Source organism: Melanostigma gelatinosum (genome assembly GCF_949748355.1).
Source record: "Melanostigma gelatinosum genome assembly, chromosome: 24".
Classification (NCBI taxonomy): domain Eukaryota; kingdom Metazoa; phylum Chordata; class Actinopteri; order Perciformes; family Zoarcidae; genus Melanostigma; species Melanostigma gelatinosum.
The window spans coordinates 8577300-8605080 of NC_136657.1; the positions used below are offsets into that span (position 1 = coordinate 8577300).

General features: G+C 45.7%; 1 protein-coding gene across 1 annotated transcript in view; it reads left to right on the top strand.

The window, feature by feature from the left end:
* The window catches only part of LOC306797207 (nck-associated protein 5-like), a gene marked incomplete at its 5' end in the record, with an annotated part of 106035 nt that overhangs the window by 36891 nt on the left and 41363 nt on the right, over window positions 1-27781 (top strand). Inside the window, 2 exon segments of the mRNA XM_079296443.1 lie at window positions 17802-17865; window positions 26451-26584. Coding sequence (XP_079152569.1) covers window positions 17802-17865; window positions 26451-26584 — 198 coding nt within the window.

Sequence of the window (27781 nt, forward strand, 5' to 3'; positions counted from 1 at the left end):
AAAATGTGTGCGCATGGAAGAAAAAGACCACAGGCGCACGGAGCTGGGAAACAGCTTCACAAATCTGGACCTTGCTGATGTTACTACAAGGCATATCTGGCCTCAAAGACGCCTGTGTGCTGCCGGCAGCCTGAGCAAGATGAAAGGCTGTAATCTCCAGCTGAAGTATGTGGCGAGGGCTGCCCCGTCGATGAGGAGGATAGCCCCCCGCAAACCCTCCAACGCCCCAAGGGTCTGCCGTCTCGCTTGGGCGAGAGCCATGCATTTTACAACTTTAATTGGATAAGTTGACCGGTCGAATGCAATAATGTGATCATGCTAAGCTCCAAAGAGATCTAATACACTCTCAAAGTATATTTGTGTGCCCTCTGAAGTGAATGACTTAGCCTAATCCATCCATTACAGGTCACTTTACGGCCCGGGAGTCCAGACTCTGAAACATCTCAAAGGAGCCTTCAGTGGGTAAATGAATCAATCCGTGAAACCTTCATCGGAAACATTCAAGCACTGGTGGAATTTGGAAACAGAGAAAATCAGTGGGTGGTTTTCCTCAAGATTTTCTTTGCATTTCTCTAAAATAAGCAATGCAGTAACATCTACCATCCAGCTTGCTTGTTAGCAAGCTGGACCTTGTTGATTTTCACCGTCAGTGAGGAGTTAACATGACGATGAACTCCCTGAAGCAATTAGTCGAGGCGGTGACACTGCTGCTGCCATGTGACACAAGTCAACGCTTGCCACTTTATCTCGGCGAAGATTCACTCAGTCTGTCTGGCTTTGGATGCACTCATCTCCCGAGTCCCGTAAACGCCGAGCGCTCCAGCCCTGATTCATGCGCAAAAGTCCAGGCTCGGTCAAAATACATGCATCAGTTTTATGGAGCTTATGAGAGGAAAAGGTTAATCGAATGGGTTAATGACGCCTTTTACTGATGCTCCTCAAGGCCATTTCATAGCTGCATTCCCTGCATTCCCACGCACACCAAGAGTCTTCCAGTGATATGCTATTCCTGCCCCCCCCCCCCCCCATCCTACTTAGCATAATGGATCTAACCGTTCCCTGCAGATATAGTGTTGTAATCATCACATTTTGTTCGTGGTTTCACAACATGCATACGCTCTGTTTTATAGGACTTGTGACACGTATTCTTGGCATATGGATTGAATGGGGTATTATCTGCATTCCTAGAAGCAATTAGCTGTGTTTAAGAGCTGAGGCTGTTTCAGCCTTGCATAACAGATAATTACCACTGTTGTTAACTGAGTTCTTAGGCACTAATTTGAATGTCTTGTTCTGGAGGAAAAGCTGTTTTATTCTGCATTGTTTTAGAACATAACTTTTTTTAATCTGATTTCCACTCTGGCATCGTCAGCTGAACGAGGGTTCGCACAACATTCATGTCTATTAGCCTCTGTTGAGTTTCTCTCTCCTTTGTGCAAAGAAAAGATTGTTTTATCTGCATCGTTGTTGTGAGAATGTGCTATGGCTCCTTTTGTGCTCATGAAAGCGTGAAGTTATTTTGACTCATGTGTGCTGCAGAGAGATTTGGAAAACATCCTCGCGTAGAGATAAGACGAGCGATAGATCCTGTGTGGTTTGGATTGTTGGTAGATCCTGTGTGGTTTGGATTGTTGGTAGATCCTGTGTGGTTTTGGCTGGTGGAAGTCACAGTGGTTGCATCCACACTATTTACCTCCAGCAGCTACCTCCATGGTTGTCGGTCATTGGTTGAGTTGTTGTCTTCATTGTTAAACAACCACCATTGCCGATTCAAATCTATCCGACCCAAATGTCAGCATATATCTACTGTGTTTTTCATTGTGTACTAACTCTGCTTGGGTGCTTTATGGCACTAAATAGTGATTATGTGAGCAGTGCAATAAGTAAATGCTAATGGAAAAACAATAAAGCAAAGACCTCCTTGTGACGGGAAACAACAGGCTTTTGTGATTGTAAAAATGTGGTGTTCATTTGACTAACTAACAGTAGCCCTAGTGTGAGGTACAGGATACCACTGACATTAGTCATGCTGTAATAGCCCCATTTCTTTACCATAATCACACAAGGAAAGTGTTTTCCTCAAGATTTTCTGAAGATTAATTAAAGATTAACTCCAGGAATGTTAATCCTGCTCGTTCCAGTCTTGATGACTTTTTCCTCACAAGGAAAATGATGCATCGCTGGACCACCATCCCCGTTCCACCCCCACCCCCCTGCCTAATGAAACATGACAGAGGTGCATTACCGCATTCATTGTATGACACTCTTCATGTTGCCACACAGAAGTTAAATGACACACACACTCTCCGTCTCTGGAGGGACTCATGCAGCGTGACCCGTCATGTGATTTGCATCTGTCTGGGCGTTTTGAGCTGTGTAGATCTTGAGTGGGCCTGTGTTGGGTAAACAAACACACTGCCTGTCTACAGCTTGGCATTTCCTCTGCTCGTCTTGATACAGAAAGCCCCCCCCCCCTTCCCAAAAAGAGTCTAGCCATGTTGACAGCTAAGTATCTCCTGGATGGATTGTAACCAGCCATAGTACCTCTGATGTGTTTCCAAATGATTTTGCACCCATTACTTTGCCTCGGTTGTATCAGACATTTAATGGCTATTCTCAGAAGCTTGTCTAAGCTTAAACACAGCGTACGAGCTGATCGTCTTCAACATGCTGGAGAGACTGGAAGGGAACAAAGTTTTTCCTCTTCTCCTCCTGTGTGATTAATGTCTGTCTGGGAACACACACCTAGACCGGTCGAGTAATAACGCCCCCCTGAGCCCTGGATAGGATGTTTGTACATTCAACCACACAGAGTAACAAAGTACTACTTGTTTTCTTTTGAGGGAATGTATGAAATATTATCATTTTCGCCCCACGACATTTATCTGACACAAAATATATGATAAGCTCGTAAAATATGATTAATTGCAACAGATTAAACTACCCTCAGCTTAAAGCGAATGAATTTGCTCCGTTTGGACCAGCTACACTACCAACGTGATGCCTACATGTCAGTGTATCAATAATTTAACACTCTGAAAGGGGCCAGAATAAGTGGTTTTAGGCTTTAGACCAAATCTATCACTCTGATGAAATACATAGAAAAACGGCACGATGAAAAATATTCTGGAGGAATTTTCTCTGAGTTTGTTGATGTTGATGTTTGCTGGTTGGTGTTGACAATATTAAAATACATAAATGTGATAAAGCTTTCCACAAATAAGCTCCCAAAATACAATTTACGTAAAGTAACAGGATCCATAGTTGTAATTTGACATTTCTGAATTGCTACTTTCACTTCAGTAAAGAATCAAAATACTTCTTCCACCACTGCACACATACTACCACAACCACCCTTTAACCGAGGCCACTCTTCACCACAGGTCAAAGGTGCTCACACGTTTCAGTGTGCGCTCGCGTGTGCACAAACACGCGCTCACAACCACAACTACGAGCATCGCTTTCCCTCAGACCACCCTGCATCCCATTACAAATCCATACCGTCGTCGCTCCAGCCACTGTCCCAGCACCGTCCTGTCCCCCCCTTCCTCCCTGAGGAATGCTAACCTAGCCGTGTGTGTGTGCACGTGTGTGTGACCGTGGTGGAGCCAGGCTGGCTGTGTGGGCGGCCGAGTGTTTCCAAACAGTGGAATCTGTCACTGACACCCCTGGCAGAGCAATAAGCAGCGCCTTAATGAGCTCAGCAGATCACTCAGCACACAGGGCCGACACACACATGCACACACTCATAGGCGCATGAATATTACAAATACAGACTTGTACACAATGTTATAAATGGACATAATTATGGTTGTGAGAACCTATATGTGCACATACTGTATGAACACACACTCATGCACATTCATTGTAAGCATTACATTATGCTTGTAAACTCGTGCACAAACACACACTGTGTGCACACAAGTTCCTACAGACACACACTTGTAGCACTATACAAACACACGCACCAAGACTCTGATGATGAAGTTAAAAAGGGAGAAAACGAAGCCGAGCAAAGAAACTGGTTGTTTCCTGATTAGAAGAGAGAGGAAGGTTTGACTGTCTGTTTGTCGGCCTGCAGGCGAGAGCCATCGCTCAGCGATCGCCGCTCGCTCTTGATCAAATTAGAATGGAACACTGCCCTCAATATTTCTTGATTACGTCGCATATGTATGCGTTCATGCTGACTCAGCCGTCCATTTGTCTTTTTTACCCAACCGGCACAATAGTGTCTAATTGGTGACCACCTGCTCTCAGAATCAAATCACCCGTCGCTCTATATTCAGATTTCCCTGCGAGACAGCTGCGCTTATGATAAACACAATTACGCCTCTGCATGACATTTCGGTCACAAACGCAGTAATCCGGCTTCATGAATCTTCTCTGAGTTTTATGAAGACAAATGGGAACGTGGCAGCCAGCTTCATGAGGCATCTGATGACGGGAACTTGACAGGACGTGTCAATTTTTTATGATCTCCGTTGGGTGAAGCCAGATTTCCCAGCGTGAAATAATCTACCTCCAAACCGCAGGAGTGAGAACTCATCCCTGCATGTTTATGCTCCACCTTCCCTCAGCTTGAAGCCCCCCTCTCCTCGCTTCTCCAGGAAACTAATTTCTCACATGGTTCGTGTCATTGTTCATTTAGGACATTAGTGACAGTGAATGTGGGGCGAAGTGGCAGCGATGGCCCCGGCTTTAAGTCAGCACTGTCCTTTCTTTCCCCTCTTTAACTGAGCGCTGCTGTCACCAGGACCCTTTTAATTCCCCCTTTCACCCCTCCCGTGCCCGCCCCCTCTCGCACTGGTCCTATTGGGGAGCAGACAATAGAGAGTGCCCCCCTCCTATTCTGCCTCTTCATCCCCCCTTCTCATCTCCCTCGGTCCTTGCAGGCGTCCTGCCTGGTTGAGGCTGTAGTTCCGGGCTGCAGTTTGTCACAGCCATTCAGCTGAGACTGATTGTGATTGCGGCAGATGGGCTGGAGCCTGCTCCGTCAGTGCCAGGCAGACCCAAGCACTTCTCCCTCAGCTTTACATTCTTTTTTTATTCTCTGGCTTTCAGATTCTGTCCTTCACTCTCTTGATCTTCATCTCTTCCTCGGTCGTCCTTTGTCAGTGTCGTTCTTTCTCTGCGTTGTTTTCTAAAAGCTCTGTGCCCCTTGTCTACATTAAAAAGTGAAGCCAGTTTTTCTGATTCATCCACTGGAGAAAGACTTTGGGTTTTAAAACGTTGGCTTTGTAAGAATGAAGGGCCGAAAGTGAGCCAGAAGGATCCGTTTTTAAATCAGGGCCTCAGTATTCCTCCAACAAAGTGCGTGCCATCTTAAACCCACATGTTTCTGACATCAACAATGTCATTTCTATTATCTTTCTGATGCGCCATCGAGTAGTGACTTCATGCAGTGTTGTCCAGGTGGTGCAGGAGCTTTCATAATGACTTCATACATCACACATCTTGTCTCTCTCTATGATGGCAGGCTTTTTGCCTTCAAGCTGGACAACTCATCACACCTACATATTGTGGAAAAACTCTTGTTCTTTCTTTTTGCACTTCTGATCTCCTCTTCTGTCCTTTTTGTCACCTTTCCTGCCTCTGTTCTAAAAGGGCCCAGTTAGTACAACATCACAAGCCGGCTTCCCTCTAGCCTCTTCATGTCCCCTTGTTGGAGTTAAACCCCCTCAACACTGTTGTCACCCCCAAAAAACTCCTCCTCCTCCTCCGTGTAGCCCCACCAAAACCTCACTTCTCCTCCCCTGAGGAAAGAGCCACCTTCAGAGAGGCAGCGGAGCAGCCGTCTCCCTGAACACATGTTAAACGTCCTGCAAGCCCGAGGAGGAGGGACGCAGCCAGAGAGAGACTCAGCGACAGACAGAGTGAGGGAGAAAGAGAGCGAAGCAGAGACAGACTGAGGGGAGAAATATTCTGAAGAGAGATAAAGCCAGAGGCGGGGGGGGGGGGGAGGCACACAGCGCTCTGTGAGTGAAGAGGAGCCTCTGTGTGTTAGTGAGAGAAAGCATAGCGCAGAGGGAGGGTGTATGCAGCGAGCAGGACAAGGAGAGGAGAGGGAAGCAGCATCGGGAGAGTCAATGCATGTCGCCAGATTGAGAGAGACAGGGAGGGTAGAGGACAGACGCAGCGAGGACTAGGAGGAGGAAAGGGAAGCAAGGTTTTTGACTGCTTGAGGGAACATAGAAAAGAGGAGAGAGAGAAGGGGAGGAGAGGCAGTTTCAGTCAAGTCGAGAGGCAGGCAGGGAGCAGTGTAGCGGCTGGCAGTGCTGCATTGTGGACGTAAAGTTTATCATCTGCGGAATCAGTGGGTAGCAGCTGCGGAGCAGGAGGAGAGCGTGCTGGTGGATTACCATGTGTGTCCTCTGAATGCTCCAGGATGCTGCATCTCCTCCAGGGTAAGAAGCGGACAGTCGTCGGCACACATGACATGACGGACCTGCATTATTTCTTCTGCAACTGCAAGATTTGACTGCCTTGATGAGTGATTGTTCCTGTTCGGGGATCCTGGGTGTCCTTTCATGCGTGCCATACTTTGTCTTTTGTCAGAAGAATAAATGCACACTCAGCTTTTCCTTCCACCTTTTGAGATTTATTTTTTTTGCTCACGGCTGCACCTCCTTCAGTCGTCTTTACTTTGTCCCGAGCAGCAATTTTCTGAATAATCCCCAGAGGAGGGACATATTTCATATCGCAGCATTGTACACATGTGCAGGGGATTATCTCTGATTTGCTCTGAGCCCGATTAGCCAGTTGCGGGGGGGAATCGCGTGTCCTGTTGCTAGTGGCAACCGTATATGGATGGGGCTGCGTAAAGCTCCTTGATTCTGATTGATAACGGAAGGAAACGGATGCATTGCAGGGGATTTGAATGTGCAGGAATGCATGTTTTTTTCTTCCCACTGCTCCTTTTCTTTGCTCACACTCTCTCTCAGGCAGATTAAGATTTTCTACCCGGCCAGCTAATCCCACACTAGAATGACTGGTGTTGAACTGGGTGTGGATACAGCTAAGTGGTGGGGAATATGGATTATGGGGCCGCTCTGTTATGATCAGCTTCTCTGCAGCTCCTTATTAATGTGGCGTGAAGTGCTGCAGTAAGAGTGTCCATATGTCAATGTCACAGCGGGTCAGGGGTCTTTCCTCATAGTCAGCCATATTTACAGGACACAAAAAGAGGCTAGGATGCTGGCAACCAACGCAGCAAGGATGCAGGACACTGGCTGGATATTTTTAGCTGGGTTTGTTATCTCTAAAAACAGAACTGCAAGGGAACATGAAAATGAGAGCATGGGAGAGTATGGGAGGAATCATCACTCTCTTGGTGTTGTCAAAGTGCCAGAGAGAAATGCCAAGCCCCGTCTCTTTTTTTTTGGCCCTTGGAACTGGTGCTTCCCAACACAAGAGCAGAAAATAGCATCCTCCATGCTTTATAATGGGAGACGCCAATGGATGTTGGCTACAGTAGACAAATAAGTAGGGCAAGACTCTGGTTATACGATACAACATCATACGCATGAAGTCTGATTTACTTCTGAAGTTCCTTTTTATGATATCAGAACAGTGGGATGTTCATTTGCATTGATCACAGGCTCATAACGTCCAACATCATAGCACTACTTTGAGAGGGCAAATACACTGAGAAGCGTTTCCTACTTTACACACGCGACACTGCCTGATAGCGAATGTTTATATTCGGCGGACCTTTTAACAAGAAGTGTTTTACAGTGGGAAACTGGAAGTCAAACTCACTTACAATCTTGCCATTGTATGTGTCCCAAATTATGTCCTTACTCACTAAGTATCAACAACAAGCATGTGACTCGTAAACTCCTTATGAAGTGTTTTGGTCAGTGAAATCTCTGACATGAGGGAAAATGTAATGCATCCCATCATCCGCGATTTGAATGCAAGTTTAAAACTGTAATCTACTGTCCAGTCCTCAGTAGTGCTGACTCAGTTATTTTTTATATTTTCGTGTTTTGGGATTGTACGTTCAGTAGCAATCATCATTACTGTGCTTCCCAAAGGCTACAGTTTCTGTTTCGACAGTGTCCATTTAACACCTTTATTGGGATCAGAGGAGCAGCCGGTGATATCATCCCGCCACCAGGGCAGATGTGTCGCTGCTCTGGGCAGATGTGTCGCTGCTCTGGGCAGTTTGAGCCCCCTGGCCTCTGAAACCTACCTGGGGATTACTGCGAAAGAGGATTGCCAAGTGAAGGGATTTGATTTTATAGAATTAAAACTGTAATTCTCTCCATCCCGACAACGCTGCAGTGCAACCCCATTTCTTCATATTATTATTTCCCCCCCTGCTGCCATGTTCTCATTCAACCATTGCTACATCACGCGTCCTACATTCAAGCAGGTATGTCACGAGTCAAGCACATTCGCTGTACATTTGAGGCCTACATGTCATTGTAAGCAAGTTCATCAATTTCCATAAGAAGTGTGCACTGGGATATTTTGGATGCCAGTTGGCATTACTAAAGTGATAATCATTACCCTAAGCACCAGCCCAGTCAACTTAATTAAGGTCATACTGAGACGTTGCTTTTGTATTTCCTTCCACCCCCTTAAAACTCTTGTCCGTCACTTTGCCTCTCACTCCTCTACATCCGATCTCTCCAACTTTTCCTCCTCTCCTTTGGTCTCCTCCCTGTATGTGGCGCTCTGTATTCGGTGACCCTCAGCTGGCATATTGGGTCCAGGTCAACCTGAATTACTGAGGAATGTTCCCCTGTTCAATGGCCGGCCCAGTGGGCCTCAGCATGGGAGCACTTCCCCTTCATTGACAGCCAGGGGACTTTCATTTTGAAGGGAGGGGGGAGCTCCGTCCAGACAACTTTCCCATGTAATTCCCACTGTCTCTGCAGTGCTCATTGGTACCGTGGAGCCGTCAGCCAAGGCAGCCGGTTTAATGATGTGTACGTGTGATGCACATCTCGGGATCTCGCCAGCCCGAGCCGTGTTGAGACGCTCTGCCTCTGTGACTGCAGGCCATCCAGCTCAATTAAGGGTGCTTTGAATGCATTCCTCCCCTTAGCCTGCTCTACATTTATCTTCCCCCACGAACGGCACGTGGGAACTTTAAAAAGAGTCCTGCAGAGCTCTGCGAGGCTAGTATGGACCTGTTTTTGCAAATACAGCAAACTAAAAAGCTCAATAAAGGATTTTCACATTTTTCCAGGTTGCACAGTTTTGATTCAAAGAGCCAGAACACATTGCATATAAGCTGAAAGTTCACGCTTTGCGTTTCACTGAATGGTAACAAGGAGGAAATCCAGAAAAATGTGACTATCGGATGTCTTTTCTCTCTCTTGTTGGCTAAACTTGGAGTAATGTCACTCAGGAAAAACATAAAGTTTAATGGTCCGACACAATTTATAACCAATAAAAGGCTTTTATTTGCAAGCTATCAATGGCTTATTGCATGCACTGACTGTTTTGCCGGGAGACAAAGCTTTATCCAGACACCCTTGCTGACTCTTAAGTGATGTCATTAGAGACGGAGCGTTTTTCTGGTTTCTAGATGGATGAACTCACTCCATGCGAGTTCACCAAGGTGCGAAGACTGGCTGTTTTTGCAGTTACTGCTTTAAAAGTGCTTGTTTTCCGGTCAGAACTGAATTAAATTTATTTGTATGACAGCAGACATTTAATTATGTGTTCCCTGTATAAAAGCTTTTGTTTATATCTTGCATATTCATATCTTAAAAAAAACAAGTGTTTAATTTCTCGGAAAATAATAAATTGGATTAGTTTTCTAGGCCACAGTGCTGCATGCCAGCAGTTTACAAGGTAATATTGTCCTTGTTTGTTATACACAGCCTTCCTGCTGACATACTTTCATAGACACATGCATCTCACAAGTTTGTAGATCAAAGCAGTCAAAATGACTTTGTGAGCATTCCCTCCCGTTTCATATTTCTTCTCTTGTCACGGCGATGCTTTCAACGGAGCAAGCCGTTTACGAGGCTGGAACGGGGGTCAGTGTCGTACTTGAGGTTGTGCCGGGCGGGGAATGTCAACAAACTTCAGCGCCCCACTATTTTGGCTGTAAATCAACAGATAATAGTGGGATAAAAATGCAGGCCCTCATCCAGAGGCTGGAGGTGTTGGCGCAGCTGGAGAGGAAATGGATGGAGGCTGCTGGAGAACACCTCTCTTGTTGTATTTAAGTTCTTTCAGCCACTTGGTCAACTCGTATTTGCTTAGAGTGAATAACAATGAGAGCAGTAGCCTTAAATTACTTTATTACCAGAGTGCCAGAACCGGCTATGGCATTATTCCTGTAACTGAAAGCACATAGAGGGGAACATATCTTCCCTTTATCTCTCAATTTTCGCCCATCAGGAAGTAGAAATGTGTGGTAGTTCAGCAGTCTGTTGAGGGAATGAAAGGCAAATACAAAATCTAGTGATGCAACAAACTAATTAAAATGCATGACTTCTGTAAAGAAACTGTCTGCAGCGCAAAATAAGCGTTTGGCTTCTGCAACAGCTGCCCAGCAACTTGCACTCGGGGTTGTGTAGCAGTAGAGATGGCCGACCCGTGGGTTCGAGTGCTCCTATTTCCCGTACCTTTTGTTTCTATTGTGTGTGTGTGTGTGAAGCGGCCATTTGTTTGCCTCTGTAAAGGGCTACTGTTTGCCCGCCTCTCTAAAAACGATGCGTTGACAGCCGGTGTAAAACACCCCATCGCCTTTGCACAGTCTCCATGAGTCAGCAGAACCTTCCAGCATTATGGTACAGTAGTAAATATGAGTCCCTGTTCCCTAATTACTTCAGACCAGGCCAGCCAGGGCGTAAAATACAGACCAATGGATGAAACGTGTGACCTGCTGAAAGTGTAGGTGTGCCTTTTTACCACTGAGCATGTCAAGGCGAATTAGCGTTTGATTTGATTAAACTACCTCATATTGAGCTTCACAATAGCATGCAAGAACATTGTTGGCACCTTTGGGCATAATGTTAACACGTTCAGTTCAGTTCCAGTCTTCTGTGTCCAACCGACCGCCTGACAGCAATTTGGGTCAACCAATTGGCTTATTTAGCGCTCAGTGTGGCACAGCATGTTGGTGAGGTTTGAGAAGTGTTCTTTGCAATCTACAGATTTTACTCTGAACTTCAGAGTCTAAAGTGCCTCTAACCCCTCCTTCCACACCTTTCCGACGACCGAATTGGGCAGGCTGTGTCAGACAATTTTCGTATCTTTACACAACGGACAATCCAACAATGTTGTTGCAGACGCCATGTCGTGAAAAGTGGTTCATTTCAAAAACCCTGTCCTTATCATCCTTCTGATCCTTCAGATCTGCTGAGACGTTTCAATGGATCTTGGCCGAATTCCCAAATCAGAAAAACAGTCTTTGTGTCTGAGTGCGCCTCACAAAACACAGGTTAACTCCTAAATCATGAGGTAATTGTAGTTACCGGATTGAAAGAAGCGTTACTTAAACTCAATTATGTGTCAGAGTGTGTGATTCAATCGAGACAACCATCACTGGAACAACTTAAACACACGCACAGGATTATTACCTGTTGGAATCTGAGCGTGTGGCTGGGAATTCCTTTTGGTCAGCTGGATTTCAAGACAAGGTGTGTCTGAAGGTTTTTTTCTCTTTGTGAGTGAAATACATCAACATATCTGTCTTCATCATATCTGTGGTCGTTCAGGTTTGGAGTCATCTCTCTTTTATGATTTGGACATAAAAGATTCAAAGTTGTGTGTGTGCATGTCTCCGCATATCTTTGCCGGTGTGTTTGTACATGTGTGTTCATGCATGTGTTTATGAGTGCCTCTTGTGTGTTGGCGTCTAGCTCCGTCTTCGTTCTTCACGAGCAGCGCTGGTGAGTGAACCCTCCCGACAGACGGGCGGGCGGGTGCGGCGGCCATTTTTAAAGCACATCTGCTCATCCGCAATGTTTCCTTTCGTCTGGACGGGAATGCGTCTGTGGCTCGGAAACAATTGAGGTCAGGTCGTGCTCGCAGAATGAGAAAACATTTAGGGAGACAGACAGACAGACAGACAGACAGACAGACAGTCAGGGCAGGGGTAATCCTTGGCGAGTGCATTCCTCAGAGCTCAGGAGTCTCGGAGGATTCCTCATGTCTGATTTTTGCTGCTTCAAAAGTCTGCAGATCCAGTGCACGCGTTTGGTTTTGGCATTCAAAATGATACATTTAAACCATTGCCCTCACTCAGATTTTGCAGATAACTCCACTACACTGTTTACAAATCATTTTCAGCCAATCTTATTATTGCATCCATCAATCATCTGCTCTGAAATCATTGAAGTCCCTCTTGTCAGAAAAAATACAGTAATGGTGCAGCAGTGTAATTAAGACTCTCCGAAAGCACTGATGTTATCACAGAGGGAAAGGATAAACAACCCAGAGCATTCAACTTGTTGTTGACTTTGGATAAATCCTGCTAATCGCAATCATCTCAACTCGTTTGACTGAATTACTCAGTGCGGCGCACACTTGTCCAAACAAAGGCCAACACACGACTCCATACATTAGCAGGAAGCATGAATACGTCTCACGGTATGTCTTGGTGTTTAGATAACCCACGTTGTCACGAGACATTCTGGTGTCCAAAACAGCCTTTTTCTTAAGCACTCTTGTGATGGGACTATATTTTTCATCGTTCAATATGCATGTAATTGCGATCCGACATACTCGAGAAACAACGTACAGAATGTGAAGAATTTTCTTCTAAGCACAGAGAACAAAGCATGTTGATAAGAAAAGTCCCTTTTCATGAAGTAAAGACATTTCAAGGCCACATGGCAGCAGGGAAAGGCATGTGCTCTTTGTTTCTCTGCTCACAGCAGAACCTCATCACATTTCACCTCGTCAATAATTGATGGTCTGCCGTGGCGAGGTAAAGCTCATTGTGCCTGGCTGGCTGGCTGGGCGGGTTTGGTGTGTGGGGTGCTGACATGTGGCTCCTGTTTTTCCGCTGCCCTCCAGTGCAGCCGGGGTCCGTGGCCGGAGGCGGGAGGTCAGGAACCAGCTGTGGGTGAGGCGGTGATAACAGCCGCAGGTCAGGCTGCCGTTCTGCATCTTGTTGGTGATTGATTGGACCTTCCTAATGCATCGGGACCGATTGAACGGTCACAGATGTGCGAGCCCCACCCCTCAGATGCTTGAAGCAGTGTTTACACTGCGGGCTGGTTTTGATGCCGTCTCTGTGTTTGGGGTTTGACTGCAGAAAGGATCATTCAAATGTTAAAGAAACAATAATTTGACGATGTTGCATGTGATATTAAAACAGGGACAAATACAAGATGATGAGGTTGGACATGATGTATGCTTAAAAATGAACTTGTGCACAATCCTGAGCTGTCACAACTTCCAGATTCTAACAAAAGAATGAAATGAAGGACTAATCCATGTGGCGCCAAAACCTGATAAATTGGCTGTTTTTGATCTAAAACTATAAACTCTGACATGTTTAGAGCGTCAAGTTGACAAAGGCATTTTTCATCCCATCTCAACCTCCTGGCAGTTGTAACTCTGTTTTCCTGCCGGGCTGGGCTGGATGTTATAACTTACCAAACGCCCGCCTCGGTAAGCTCATTGTCCCACACTGGAGGCTGGGGTGAAATATTGGATGGGTGCAGAAGGTTACATAACACAGCAGTAGGCGGATTAAGGATGGGAATGACCGCTCCGGAGTTGGAGCCAAAATGTAGCCGGAGTCCCTCTGAACAGGGTGCCCTATGTGGGCCACGGGATTGCGTGCGTGTCAGGGCTCTTAACCCAGCAGGAGTGCAGACACTCATACATAAATGCATGGCAGCTCTGCTCTCATCCAAACATTTATGCATCCCTGCCGACCACTCTGTGTACATTTGTGGTTCAGAACGATTGAAATGTTTAGTTCGCCGTAAGCCTCGATGACAATATTGGAAAGATGGTTTGTATCTTTTATACATCCTGATGCTTGTATTTATGTCAGTATGAGGAACTGCTGCAGGGAACAGGCTGAAGGATTATGTGGTGTTTCATCTGTTAACATGCACAGAAGAGAGATTAACTCCACTTGATAATGAGATGGTGTACAGTCCTGCAGGGAAATAGGAAACCAAGAGACAGCTCTTTTTTCTCTTTCATTATGTGCTGAACAGCAAACAATGTACAATGGATTAAACCACCTGTATGCAGGAACCGTGATAACAGTGATGGAAACCCAGCTAAACGTCTGCCTCCCACAATGCAGTTCAAAGCGCATGGGTCCAACATGTCGGCTCAGGTTGGCGAATGCTCTCGTTGTGATTGATCCTCCCTCAGCCCTGACGGATCGTGTCTTTGCATGCCGCCGACGTCGCCATAACGCTCTGAAGCAAACAACCGGCGGGTTGTCTCAGCGTGAGCTGGAGGAGGAAGCGTGATGGGGTTTGCACAGTGTCTGAGTGAGGAGAATGTGTGGAGGCAACGGGGTTGAGCTGCTGCCAATGCAACAAGGCTGGTGTCATGATCACTCTGTGCTGTCGGTCTTATCTCAAAGGAAGGGATGGAGAGCTTTTGATGCTGCTGGATTTGCATTTGTAAAGAAGGGAAATGATTTTTGATGTGCGGGTGGACAGCAGATGGTGTCAACTAGAAGTATGAGAAGAAAACTTGTATTTGTATGCAAGCAGGGGTAGGAAGCTGCTGTGTGTTCATGTATAACATTGCGCTAAACCTTAACTTGGACCATTTTGAAGGAAGTAGCCTTGTTTTAAAGGTCCAATCAGTAAGTTTTTACCTTAAATTCCAGGTGTAATGTCATTGAAGTGTGACGTCCTATTTCCTTTTGCTGCATTACCGTTTGATGCACAGAAACAGTAACACCAGAGACAATGTGTGGAACAGAGGGGGGGTGTTCGAGATCGGGGCCTGTCAGCTGGTTTGCTCCACTGAGGCTCGGCGGGGATAAGGCCTCTGGTGCTATCAGGTGATTCCAGTTCACTGAGAACTGCTGGAGGTCCACGTCGACACTGCTCATGATTGGCTGTTGGAATTCACTCGGCCAAGCTTTAAGTTGGGGCTTAGAGAAGAAGAAAAACAGCAGAGGAGGAGGAGGAGGAATGTATACACGGTCAACTGTCAGCTTATGCTTTCATCGCATGCTCGGATGTACGGGATTTACGTCCAAATAAAGTTTATGTAATGTGAAAAAACTGTTCTTTACGTCGACATTACACAGTACATTACTTTGCTCCCGTCTGTTCCTTGAAATCCATCTCCTGCAGGTGATCCACTGACTTTGGATCAGTACTGAATAAGCCCCATTCAAAACACCAGAACTATCCCGTTAATTCGGATTTTTCCACCTTTTTTCCAGAAGCCATTATAACGCCGGTCTTTGCATCTTGGAACACAATTTATTGGTGAAACATCTTGATGCAAATTTACAACTGAAAGCGGAATATATCGCTCTAAACATCTAAAACAGAATACAGATGACTTTATGTGTTCAAATATCACATTATTCCACATCAGCGCCAACTGGAGGCAAATGTCTCTGGTGAGCATCTTATACGAGAAGACTGTTTTGACTACCACTTGTGCCAGTTACTATAATTATATTTAACACAATGTGAAATTGCTCTATATTTGGCGATGCTTTTCTCCGGGCTCCGTTGGCTCATGCGCCGTTGCTCCTGGAACATGCCTGTACATAAGTGGCCTGAAACTTAACCCCTTACAGGGCTGACGCTCAGCCATAACACAGACTGGAGGAATGCCAGGCGGGTCCTGCTAAGCAAAACAATATCTGCAGTGAGACGATCCAGACCCCCCCCCCCCCCCTATTACCCATTTCTTCTCCAGGTAGTGTAATGGTTTGAAACATGCAGTGTGTCGTAATAGGCAGAGACACGTTGTGTAACTGGAACATGAGTGTATTAGTCAGTCTCAGGTGTGGAGCATGCTGTCATACACTTTCTCACACACACACACACACACACACACACATACTGACATATTTACGAGTGGTCACAAACACATGAACAACACCTTGCCTTTAATGAATGTATGTTCCCACACCCACATTTATGAATGCCAAACACACAAACTTCTCACACGAGCCCAAATGTAGGCACACACACACACACACACACACACACACCCAAACACACACCCCACGCCTTGCAGCCTTGCTTGACTTCCTCTTGGATTTGTCACCACTGCGCCGGTTGTTTCACATTTGGCGTGCCAGGCTCGGCTTTGCCTAATTCAGTCTGGTCCCATTCGAGAGGTGGTGGGAATGGCTTCCACCGGCAGTTAGTTACAGCTCGGAACGCTTTCTTCAGTCCAGACAGTGGATTCATCCGTCAACCAAACATCCCCAGCTGCCTCTTAATCACCGGGGTTTTCTGAGACAGGTAAGCCGCTCAGAAACAATGATGTCTTGTCAAAGGCGTGGAGGAGATGTTAGTCATGAGTTATTTTGGGGGGGAGGTTGACAAGGGGTTTGGGAGTCTGCTCCAGTGAATAAATGTGAAAAATGTGCAGGTGATTGTGATTACTTGTGGCTGTCTGCTGTATACACTCCTTTATTGGTCCCGTGGTCACATATTAGGTGGCTTTGTGTGTGTGTGATGTATTCTTGTGAGCACAGAAAGTCTGGAACAATACTTTGACAACAAACGTATAAACTTCCATCCGAGTTTTCCTGTCATACACTGCAGCTGTCTAGATTTTACACTGTAACTTTTCTGTTTAATCATTTCTACATGCTTTATTCACTTTTATTCTTTTTTGTGGTGGATTTTTGTATTTTTTGTTGGAATATTTGTACCTCATATTTGTTTTTTGGAAGCAGTATGTGAGCAACACAAATTCTTTAGGGGCAACAAAGCATGTCTCATCTTATCTTAAATATTGTCTCATGAATGCATTCATTCATTCATGCATACCTAATGCCATGTATGTAAGTGGGATAATCGGCGGACATCATGTGCCCCTTGTGTCAAAACAATGTGTTGACATCCAGAGCAACATATTTACATCTTCATGAATGCTAATGCAGCATTTGACTTGAGAAGTAATGATGTTCTGGTCTTTAAGCAGCTGATTGTAAAGATTTGAGCGAACGTTTTCCTCCGCAACACATCTGCTGTACTCTCAGACAGAATGACAAGCTTTCAACAACCGGCCTCATCTCTGACTGTCAGATGCAGGCTGTTTGTCCTGGAGCAGTGTCTCACTTGTGTTTTCAGTTGTGATACCTCAGGAGGGGCCATGAAACAGGGCTCTTTATTATCCGTGCTCGTGTGCCAAGATTTATCCCATTAAAGTCTGGAATGCTCTCACGTGGGAAACGGATTGGACGTGCACAGTCTATTTCTTTGTTTTGCCTGGTTCAGGTGTGTGTGAGAGTCTGTTATGTGTGTGTGCGCGTGTGAGAGTCTGTTATGACTGTGTGTGTAAGTTCTGGCGCGAGGATGCCCTGCTTTTTGTTTCCTCTGAGCTATTTTTGTCCAGACAGAACTGCAAGCTCTCTGTTTTGCGTGGTAAGTGGACGACCCCGTCTCCTCCGTGTGTGTGTGTGTGTGTCTGCTGATTTTCTGGCAGGCTTGTGATGATTCTCCTGTTAAGCAGAAGACAGACAAAGACGAGGCTTGTTTTCCCCTCGACTAGAATGACATTTTTGAGAACAGAAACAGAAAACTCAAAAATATATGTGCCACTGAAATGCAAAGGTATTTGTGTCAACCCTGCCTGTGTCACCCACCAAACAACGATCACCCGTTGACTCACTCTTATTTCCTCTCTTCCTTCTTCTCCTTTAGGGAAAAGCTGGCTGTGGCTCGCCTGCAGAGGGAAGTCGCACGGAGCAAGAGCGAAGGAGCAATGGTAACGCACAGTGGAACTGCTCCTCTATAATCTGCGCAATGCCAAAAAAGCCAGTGTGCTCACTTCACACACACCCACACACACTGTCAAGCTGTGCCGAGCCGTCACTGCGGCCAAAGTCAATCTTTGGTGTCTCAACACTTCCTCTCTTGATCTTGAAGAGGACTATCCTGCAGAAATAAGGGCATCAGCAGTTATTTTTCAGCCATTTGGTTCAACACTAAACAGTAGGTCGGATCAATTCCAGGCATTCTGCAGGAAGAACAGGTACTCCGATGCATGTTGTGTTACGTTCTAAAGCCTCAGCTGGGGCTTAAACGGTCCAAACTGCATTTTGCTAAGCTTTACTGGAAATTGCTGTCACTGTGGTTTCAGTTCTTGTAAACAGGGGAAAGAATTCAGGAGGTGGAGATCTACCGATGTGTGTGTGTGTGTGTGTGTACAAGAAGTGCCTATCTTTCTTTGTCTTTGTCTCTGAAGGTGTGCATACTGTACAGTAGGGAGGTCAGAAAGTGAACCACATGATGGAGTGGAGCTCAGCTGATTGCAGCCTCCGAGCAGAGGCTCCAACCGCAGGCCCAGCTGTTTGACTGCACCCCAGTGACGCCTCCGACTCTCTTTATGGCAGCAGGCCTGAAGCAACAGCACACAAGGGCTGGTGCGCTGCGAGACTCCAACACTGTTTCTTGTGATTCTCTATTTGTTCCCTGAAGGAGGAGCGCTTGTTTTCTCTGCTCGCCTCTCTCCACGGTCAGGAGGTCAGATACTCAAGATTGCTCAAGGGCTCTTCAGCACGGTAGATTCCTGCCGTTATGGAGGCTTGAACTTAGTTTTGACACAGAGATATGTTATGAGGTGATGCAGGAGCAAATCTGCTCTGCGAACGTTTCTTCATGTGGAAAATTGACTTTAGTTTTTCATCAGTTCATCAATGTAAACATTGAACACAACGGACGAATGTAGGGAAAAGAAGTCCAGTGATGGTCCTCCTTTCCCCGCCTCCCTGGCCTTCTGGTGACTCTTCCACTACTGTCATCACTGTAATGTACGAGTATGGGAAACAAGAAGGTGCCGTATTGATTTCCACAGTTGGTAGATATACTGCAGATGAATGGAATGCGTGACCGTCAGGGTCATTTGGGAGTTGTATCCAGAATGATGGATTGTAGGACTAAACCTGACTAAACTGATCAGTTCAGGTCACTTTTCACACCTGTGTGGTTCACCTCATCCAGACCAAGGAAAAGATGATGGACCACAAGCCCAAAACATCTGTTCACCTTCAACTCGTAGCGTTTGTGCTTCACGTTTTTCTTCTCTTTGGTACCTGAGTGTACATAATATAATTCAGTTTGTGTCCACACCTCACTGTGTCAACACTTACCTTGCATCCTCTGGCTTCCACGTAGACTTAAGAAAAATATATCATTCGCCGCGCTCTGAGACTCACGCGAGTAGTGGCTGACATGCTAATTATTACTTTAACGGCGTGTGTGGACTGCATGCACAGTGCTGAGAGAGAGAGAGGGATGAGTTATCTGTGCCAGACAGGAGGAGGGAGAGGGGGGGTGGATGGAGGAAGAAAGGGTGGAGGGGGATATCACAAAGCTCCATTTGAAATTGGGATTATCCCCGTCGGAGTCCCTCTTGCACTCTCTCTCTGGCATTCCTGGGAGGCTTCGGGCACGGTTCTTCAATAGAAATGAAAAAGAGACTGCTGCATCAAGGAGATACTTGTCAAAGTGCTGGCGGTGTGCAGTGGGAACTGATCACCAGCCACAGCCTGTGCCCCGCAGACCCCCACACCCTGACGCCCACTTCTATGCCCACTCGCTTCCCCACCCCCATCTTGGCCTGCCAAGGGGCTAACCTAGAGAGAGACGGATTAAAACAGCACAGACTTTTGAAGTGGCGCTACCCCTCCTCGGTATCTGATGCCCCTCTTTAACAGCCTCTGTTCCTTGCCTTGCTCTTTCCTCTCTACATCCATTAGTGTCTTCTGTGTAACGCGATCAGAGACACCGAAAGCGACGGAGCAGCCATTGCTGCCATTGCTGCTTCTGCTGAGGAGCTCCGCGGGGACGTGTTCCACCGAACCATTACTGGTGCTTTGTGTTGCAAAAGAATGTTCGAGGCATCTTTATGCTTGCGCAAGGCGCTTGCACACACTGCTACAGTTGTAAACCTCAGGTCTTGCTTGCACAGTTATACAGACGTGAGTGTAAAAGAAACCGCATTAACAACACAGTTTACTGAGGAGCGTATGTTTTTAGTGCAAAGGAGTGGAAAAGTACAACACTCTTGTTGTTTATCATTTGGGAGAATCCCCATTTGAATAATTCTCCGGGCAATCCGTGTTTAAGTTCATACGGTGTGAATCTGCAGAGCATTTCACCACAAACATGGCCACACAAGATGCATTTGTTATTAGTTGGGGGTGATATGGTCGAACAAGTGCCAGATCTGTCTCTCAGACCGCCGTTTGTTCCTTGAACTTTATATGAGGGCTTGGACATGGTGCTTTTGGCGTGCTCCGCAGAGCGCCGTCTTTAAAACTCATACAAGAGAAACAGTGGACTTCTCGTTAGGTGTTTGATAGAGCACAGGTCACGGTTTATTCTGTGAGGGCCTCGGTTTCTTTCCAACAAGCCTGCCCTGTCTGTCTGGAGTGAAACCGCTCGTTCACAGCCTCATCGCTGCTGTAGGTTTTCTCTGGAATCCCTCACACCCCAACCCAGAGGCGTGGTACAGGGCAGGGCTGCTCTCTGTCTCCCACTCTTGTTTGATGCCACTCTGAAGTGCAATCCAAGTCCGTCAGGAGCAGGATGCCGGGTTTCCTGTCGGGGAGAAAACAGAAGTGCACATGCAGGCTTGTAAAGGCAGCAGTGACTGCACCGCTGAGGGGGCTCTGCATTTAAAACTGCTAGATTACGAGCGCTGGAAACGGCTGTCTAAACAACGAGAGAATCTCGCTTCGAGAGACTTTATTTTTCTTTGGGTTTTGCGGACGCTCACTGATATCTGAGCTTAAACAGATATGAGTCTCACACACACGCAGTTATTTCCCGGGACGTTTGGGTTGATTACGGTGTTTGATTTGCTCAAGGCTGAGTGAAGCATAAGACCGATGAAGGGAAAGGTTTTTGGCTTGAACCTTTCTTAATTGTGTAGCTTGCTTATTTAAAAATCTGATTTCTCCAGAGTGTTTCATGTAGAAGTAAAGATAAGAATGGAGCTGCTGCATTTATGAATATAAAGTGGGAGCGGGTGGCACAGTATGCTAAAATAGGCCCTGGAGCCAAGATGGCAATCGGCTGAAAGCAGATTTCTTATGTGCTGCAGTCTGCAAGATTCATGTGACATAGTTTGTAACATCGCATCAAGGAAAAAGTACTTGTTTCAAGACTGAATGCCCTCTTTAATAAGCCATCAATTAACACTGTTTCAAGTGAATAACAGAGAAGATGGCATCTTCACTGCATCTTCTGCTCAACTGGGTCAAATCTTGACAAGAACCGATCTGGATCGCTGTACAGCAGATAACTCGGAGACAACAGATGTTGTTCCTGTGCAAACTGAGCCAAAGCTCTCCTCCTTGAACAGGCAGGGAAGCCACACTGGGACAACAATTGTTTGGCAGGTACTGTAAGAGGTAGGGCTGTCACTTGGCATAACCATGGTGTAATTAGTTGGTGATAATTAGACCATATCATGGTCCGTTTGACAATGATTTATTCGTGTTTAAACTACCATAAAAAGCACCTTAAAGATCTTTTGTAGTGTGCTTCCAGCAGATAAAGAAGGTTTGGAGGGGCTCCCAGCTTTAAAAGACTCCGGTCCTCATGGAGATCCAGCACTGAGGGACCTTCATAGAGTGTTTCTGACAGCTGTTTGGAGGGTGCGTGACAGCGTGGAGGTCTGGGGACCAGAGGGGGGACTCAGGTGCTGTCTCTGCAGATTGGCCTTATCAGCCACGGACAGTGGCGACGGCCGAGATGGGGTCTCCCCCCCCGAGCGCTCGGCACATTCACCAGGTGACAAGCGCTGACAGCCAGGCCCAAATCGCATCTCCACACCGTCCCTTTCAGCCACTCTCCAGAGCGTGTGACTGAATGACTCTGAGTGCGTGGGTTGGGTGGTGGAGCTCCCTTGGCAATGATAAATGGGCCTCACATATGATTTAGCATATTCCTGGGGTGTGTGTTGTATTTGCTATCGTGCCTGCGGCTGCCTGAGAGAGAAGAGGTACACTCTAATGTAGTGGCGCTCCATGATAATTGAATTGATGGAGCCCTGGGGGACAAGGATTTCTAGTGAATAAAACACTGTTTTGTTTCTATAACAAGTCATCTCAGGAAGCAAACGTTCCAGCAGACCAGCGCTAATATCATAACCTGAAAGTACTTGCATTTCATTTCAAGGCACTTTTTTATCTCTTCACTTTGGTTTGTCTTTAGCGTAGCTGACCTGGTATCACATATGTGTGCCATGTGGCCAAATCCTCCTCATGTTACACTTTCATTTGAATTGCTGACGAGGCTACACACACACACCCACACACACACACACACCACATGCAAACAAACAGCCGAGTGGCATGTTTTATTCATGAATGAAGAACCTGCGTGGTGTATTGTGTCCCTGATGTTTGCTTTAGCAGCGAGCCAGAGATCCGCTCCCAGCCCTTTGATTAGGCAAAGAGCTCCAACAGCAGTAGGTTCCTGTGTAATGAAGAGATCATTGAGACCCTGAACTGTACCAAACCCTGCATGGACACATACAGTTGCAGAAGGACAACAGACTCAGAATCAGAGCCACAGTGATGGCCACGCATACTGTACACATGCACTTAACCTGATGACTGCAGCTCCTCTTTTATGGGAGACAGCATTGCAGGCACAACAGGGAGAGGCAGAGGCCTCTGATTAATTTAGAGTCTTCTGTGGATCTTGGAGGGTATCGGGGGGGGGGGGGGGGTTTGAGTCTTCTAGTAATTCAGCTCGGATGAATACCATTACCATCTAATGCTGTCCAATTACAGAGGCCAGGTTTATTCTGGGCTCCACTGCAGCTAATACAACCGTAGACATATGTCGATATAGAAGTAAGAGACAGGAAGCAATATAACCAAGTGGATGTCACAATGTAACTCGGTTTCTCTTTTATTTCAATACATCTGGTGGATTGAAATCAATAGCTTCCTGCAGTCCATTCAGTCTCCAGCTTTACATGGTGGTGATAAATTCAAAGTCATATCTAGATGGGTACATTTTTGTCATCAACCAGGAAATGAAAGCAGCCTCGCTTGTGACAGATATATAATATATATAACACAACTATAATCCTGAAACGCCCAACCAGGGCTTGTTTCAGATATATGGCTCAGTGGAGCGGTGTAAAACCCCGCCCGGGACATTTTTATGGATTACTGAGCCTATTCCATTTGAGATTGCTTTTTCTTTTCTCCAACCATTGTGTTGTTTGTCAGAGCTGCTTTGTCAGCGCTGCAGCTGCCAGTTCTACTCCAGTAACATGTTGCCCTCCACAGGAGAAACAGGGCAGTGCATCTCCTCCAGCCGAGGCCTGGACAGAGGATTATCTCCTCAGTCTCTGGCTTAACTAAAGTAAACCTTCTCACAGAAAGTTGCAGAGCGTGTTTTCATCACATCCCATCTCAGTGTTGACTTTGAGATATCTTCCCAGGGCCTTGCTATTTGTAAGGCTTATGAAAGAATATGCTTTCAATTAGCATGTTCTTTACGGCACGAAGGAAAAGTCATGAAGTTGGTGTAGACAATAAACATTTCAACCATGAAGAATTGTAATTTATTGCTCGGGCTTTCTGGCCACATAAAGATATGGTAATGTTTGATTTAATGGCCGTAGGTCTTGTTCAATTGCCGAAATTCTATATTGAACAAAAGCAATAGAGGGCTTTTTACTCCAACGTAGACCATACATCCTGTCTTGTTATAGCCGTTGGCAAGACTGTCAGCCGGCATAGTGGTCGGTGCTTCATGCCGGGGCGTTAGTTCATGTGGGCTTAAGAATCAGGACCAAAGCGACCGTGCTTTTGTGAGAATCTATGCCAACTCGCTGAACAATACTGTACACAATAATATGTGCGAAGCCGCAGAGAAAAACTCTTTGTGCTTGTTTGCATTGAGAGGAGAACCAGCTAGACTACTGGATGCTGGAGGTTTCTCTTGTAATTAACAGCTTTTAATGCATGTTTGTATCATTAAAAACATATTTCCACCCTTATGGCTTGAGGAAGAAATCTCTGCGTGGAAGTATATATTAGTAATATGCTTACATAATGCTGTCTGCCTTTACGAGCTGCCTTTTTTCATCTCTTGGCCCATTTTTCCATAAAGAGAGACGGTGAAGAAGAGCCAGAAAGTGGTTGGTTTTGGTCCAGATATATAGGTCCAGCTCTTGGCAGGGGGACGTACTACTTTATGCCTCTGTACGTCTGGATTTACAGCGGCCATTACTCCTGACAGGGAGAGCCTCCCTGTTGTGTAAAGAGCCGCTTCACATGGTAACCACGGATTTATAGCCCCAGTGAGGATCAGAGCTGGTTTTAATGGTGACTTGGGTTTAATATTCTCTCTCCTGCACCGATTCACCCAAATGCAATCTGCTTTTGTGACAGAATTCCTGCCAAGGAGCAATGTATGGTAATGAAATATGATTGTTTATTGGTTGCATTCCAGGCAGTAGGTCATAGTAAAATGTTCTGCAATGTTCGGTGATTTAAATGCTTTCCAGTCGTTTGGTATTTTTCTTTGCAGTTTAATTTGATGGTGGCGTTTAAAATCATGGCAGCACATTTGAATGATGCACTGAGCAAAAAGACCAACATGAGGATGTTCTGTCGATATTCCAGTCGGTGTCCCTCGTCCTTTCACGCCACTAGATGTCCCCATAATGCTTTTGTAAAAGCACTTCAGCATCTGCAGCCGTAGAATAATCACACAGCTCTGTTGCTGCTTACCACGGACCTAAAGATGAGCTCTGAGGTAAAAAAAACAGCATTTTAATTCTGTATAACCGACTGAAAAGTCATCACAGACTTTGTTTACACACCGGACAGACTTTGTGAGCAGTCACTGATTTCACCTTTCAAGTCAGATAATGATCATCTTTTACCAACGGCTGTCCGGCTCCTGAATGTACAGCCGGAGGATGATGGTATAATAACAAATGTCAGCTCTTCGTTAGTGCACCTCAAATCCAAATCTCTTATTCAGCATTAAGTGCATCTTACTTTGCAAAATAATCAACTTTTTCATTTTTTCCCCCAGCAATCCCGTTACTCTCTTACGCCTATATTATTCTCTTATGCATATATTATTCAATAGAACCAATTTCCAGTTATTTTACAATCTTATATTTTCAGCTGATCTACCTGACAAGCTGGTTCAGCACTTAAACCCATTGCGTTGTAATATTCAGCAGCAGGAGATGCTCTGTGTAGCGACTGTGAGAATAACTGAATGTCAGCTAAAATCCTCAGCCTTGCTGTTCGCGATTGCTCAAAGTTCCTCCGCAATTGTGTCGCTGAAAAACTCCCAATGGCAAATCATCCCCAACAGAGCCACAGCCTTTGAAGTTGGGTTTGAGGCGAGGACGTTTCTCTCGTTTGGTAGCAGGTGGCTGAGGCCATCAGACGGAGAAGCGTCCAATTAAAAACTGAAAAGAGCACTTCTATTTTGGAACGGTCTCTGGTGGAAATGGGCAGACGACATGGTGACCTGTGGAGACCCTGCACGCCACAGACGTTGGAAGATCCTCCTGAGGATAATGGGCTTAACTCGCACCAAACCAGGCTCCAGAGAAAACATCCACACCACTTAAGAGCACTTACACGAGCTGAAGAAGTATGTAGAAAGGAATGCAATCACAAATTAAATCATTACATCTTCAGCTCTATGAGCTGCCTCTCACTAACGAGCTCTAGATTCAGAATTCAAAATCCATTCAAGGTTTAATTAAAGTGAGGTCATATTTACTCATCCAGCAACAACATTGTAAGAATAAAGCGTTTGTGTGTAGGGGAAGGTAGGAGAGACGGCTGCTATCCGTAGTTATAGTCACGGTAATAGTTGTAAGAGTTAAGGTGGAAGCACAGCAATGAAATGAAAGGAGAAGTGAGAGCGCAGAGGAAGATTGAAGTGTGCAACACCAAGCTGTTTGACATTTAGTGTGAACTTTCTGTCGTAGCAACAGAGGAAAGGGAAGGTTCATTAAGAACAAAGTAACAACAAACTGTGGAAGTAATGCCGGTCTGGCTGCTTAAATGTCGTCATGTCCTTATTCTTTTATTTTCTCTCACGCCTGAAGCACGAGGAAGAACCGGATGACATGTGTTGGATGTTTTTTTTGATGATCATGATGTTGAAACGTTCTGTTTTCACTTCCCTTCTCCAAATAGGGTCAGCAGCAACAATGACATCCCTGGAGCTCAGGGATTCAGGGGCTTTCGCTCCAGCACCATAAACGTATGACTTCGGGATGTTCTTTTGAGCCTTTAGGCCACACACCACTGACCGATCTTTTTTTTTTGTGTGTATCCACAGCGAGAAAAGCTGATCCACGAGCTAGAGGAAGAGCGACGCCTGCGACTGGAGAGCGAGAAACGTCTTCGGGAAGTGACGGAGGAGTCAGAGCTGGGACAGGCGCAGATGGTTTCACTGCAGCAGCAATTCTCCAGGTAAAAGAGCCTGAAAGCAGACGGCGCATTTCACCTTATTGAAGAACTGCAGTGAGCATTAAATCCTGTTTTTCTACTCGTACATGGATAACTATTAATCAAACTCAATGGACGTAGCAGACTTGATCATCTCATCCATTATATGCTGGGATAGGATCCAGCCCTCTGTGACCCTGTGTAGGTTGATCTACTCAAGTACTATACATGTACAAGCATTTTAAAACACCTTTCCAGACAATTAGAATCAACCATTGCTTTCAGGCCATGGAATGAGTCATGATAATGAATATCGCAAGCTAGAAGCGAGATAAAAGCTACATCACAGCACTCCCCATCTCTCTCTCTCCCCACATGTCATCTCTCTACCTTCAGCGAGGAAATAAAGTCCAAATGCACCAAACATATGGATCTAATAAACATTTGGACCACGCAAAAACTTTCCATCTCTTTCCAATAAAAGTCATTGCCTTTTGGCAGCAGTTTCCTGGATTCACCACTTTAATAACCTGAGAATCAATCTGGTGTTCTTGCCATTTCTTCATTTCTTTGTTCATGCCATTTCGTCTGAGTACGTCAGTGATATTTCTCTAAGTCACTTCCCCTTGTCGTCAGCACACGATGGCTTGATGCATTGCGTTCGCTTCAAAAAGGGAGAACTCCTAAAGCGTGGAGTGCTCAAACAATGCTCCCGTCATAACTTCAGTCACCTCTCATGCATGAGCTGCTCCTCCATCTCGCAGCTGCTGAGGTGTGACGGAGAGGGCCGGCGAATCAAGAGTTGGAGCCGCATTGATGCCTTCATTAGGCGATAGGCATTCAGTGCTTTAAAAAACAAAAGAGTCCAGAGGATTTCACATGAACTGCTTATCTTCTCATTAAGTTGGTGGAGAAAATCCTGTAATGGTCCCAGTGCCGTAGTGCGGATGAGAGCAGAGTCACCACCAGGGGAAGAATCAAACACTTAAGAGCCATTCCAAAGATGAATCACACATTTAAAATATTCCTTTGAAGCCTCTGAATTGAACTCGGTGGAGTTTCTCACTTATGTCCAAACATCCTTTTACAGTTTACAGCTCTTATCACATGCCTTCAGCTGCAGGTTTTTCGGGTATTTCTCCCAACTTCTCTTCGTTTGGTATGTCAGTACAGGTCCGTTCAGGACGTGACCTTTGAAATGATAGTTTACAGGTTAAAATG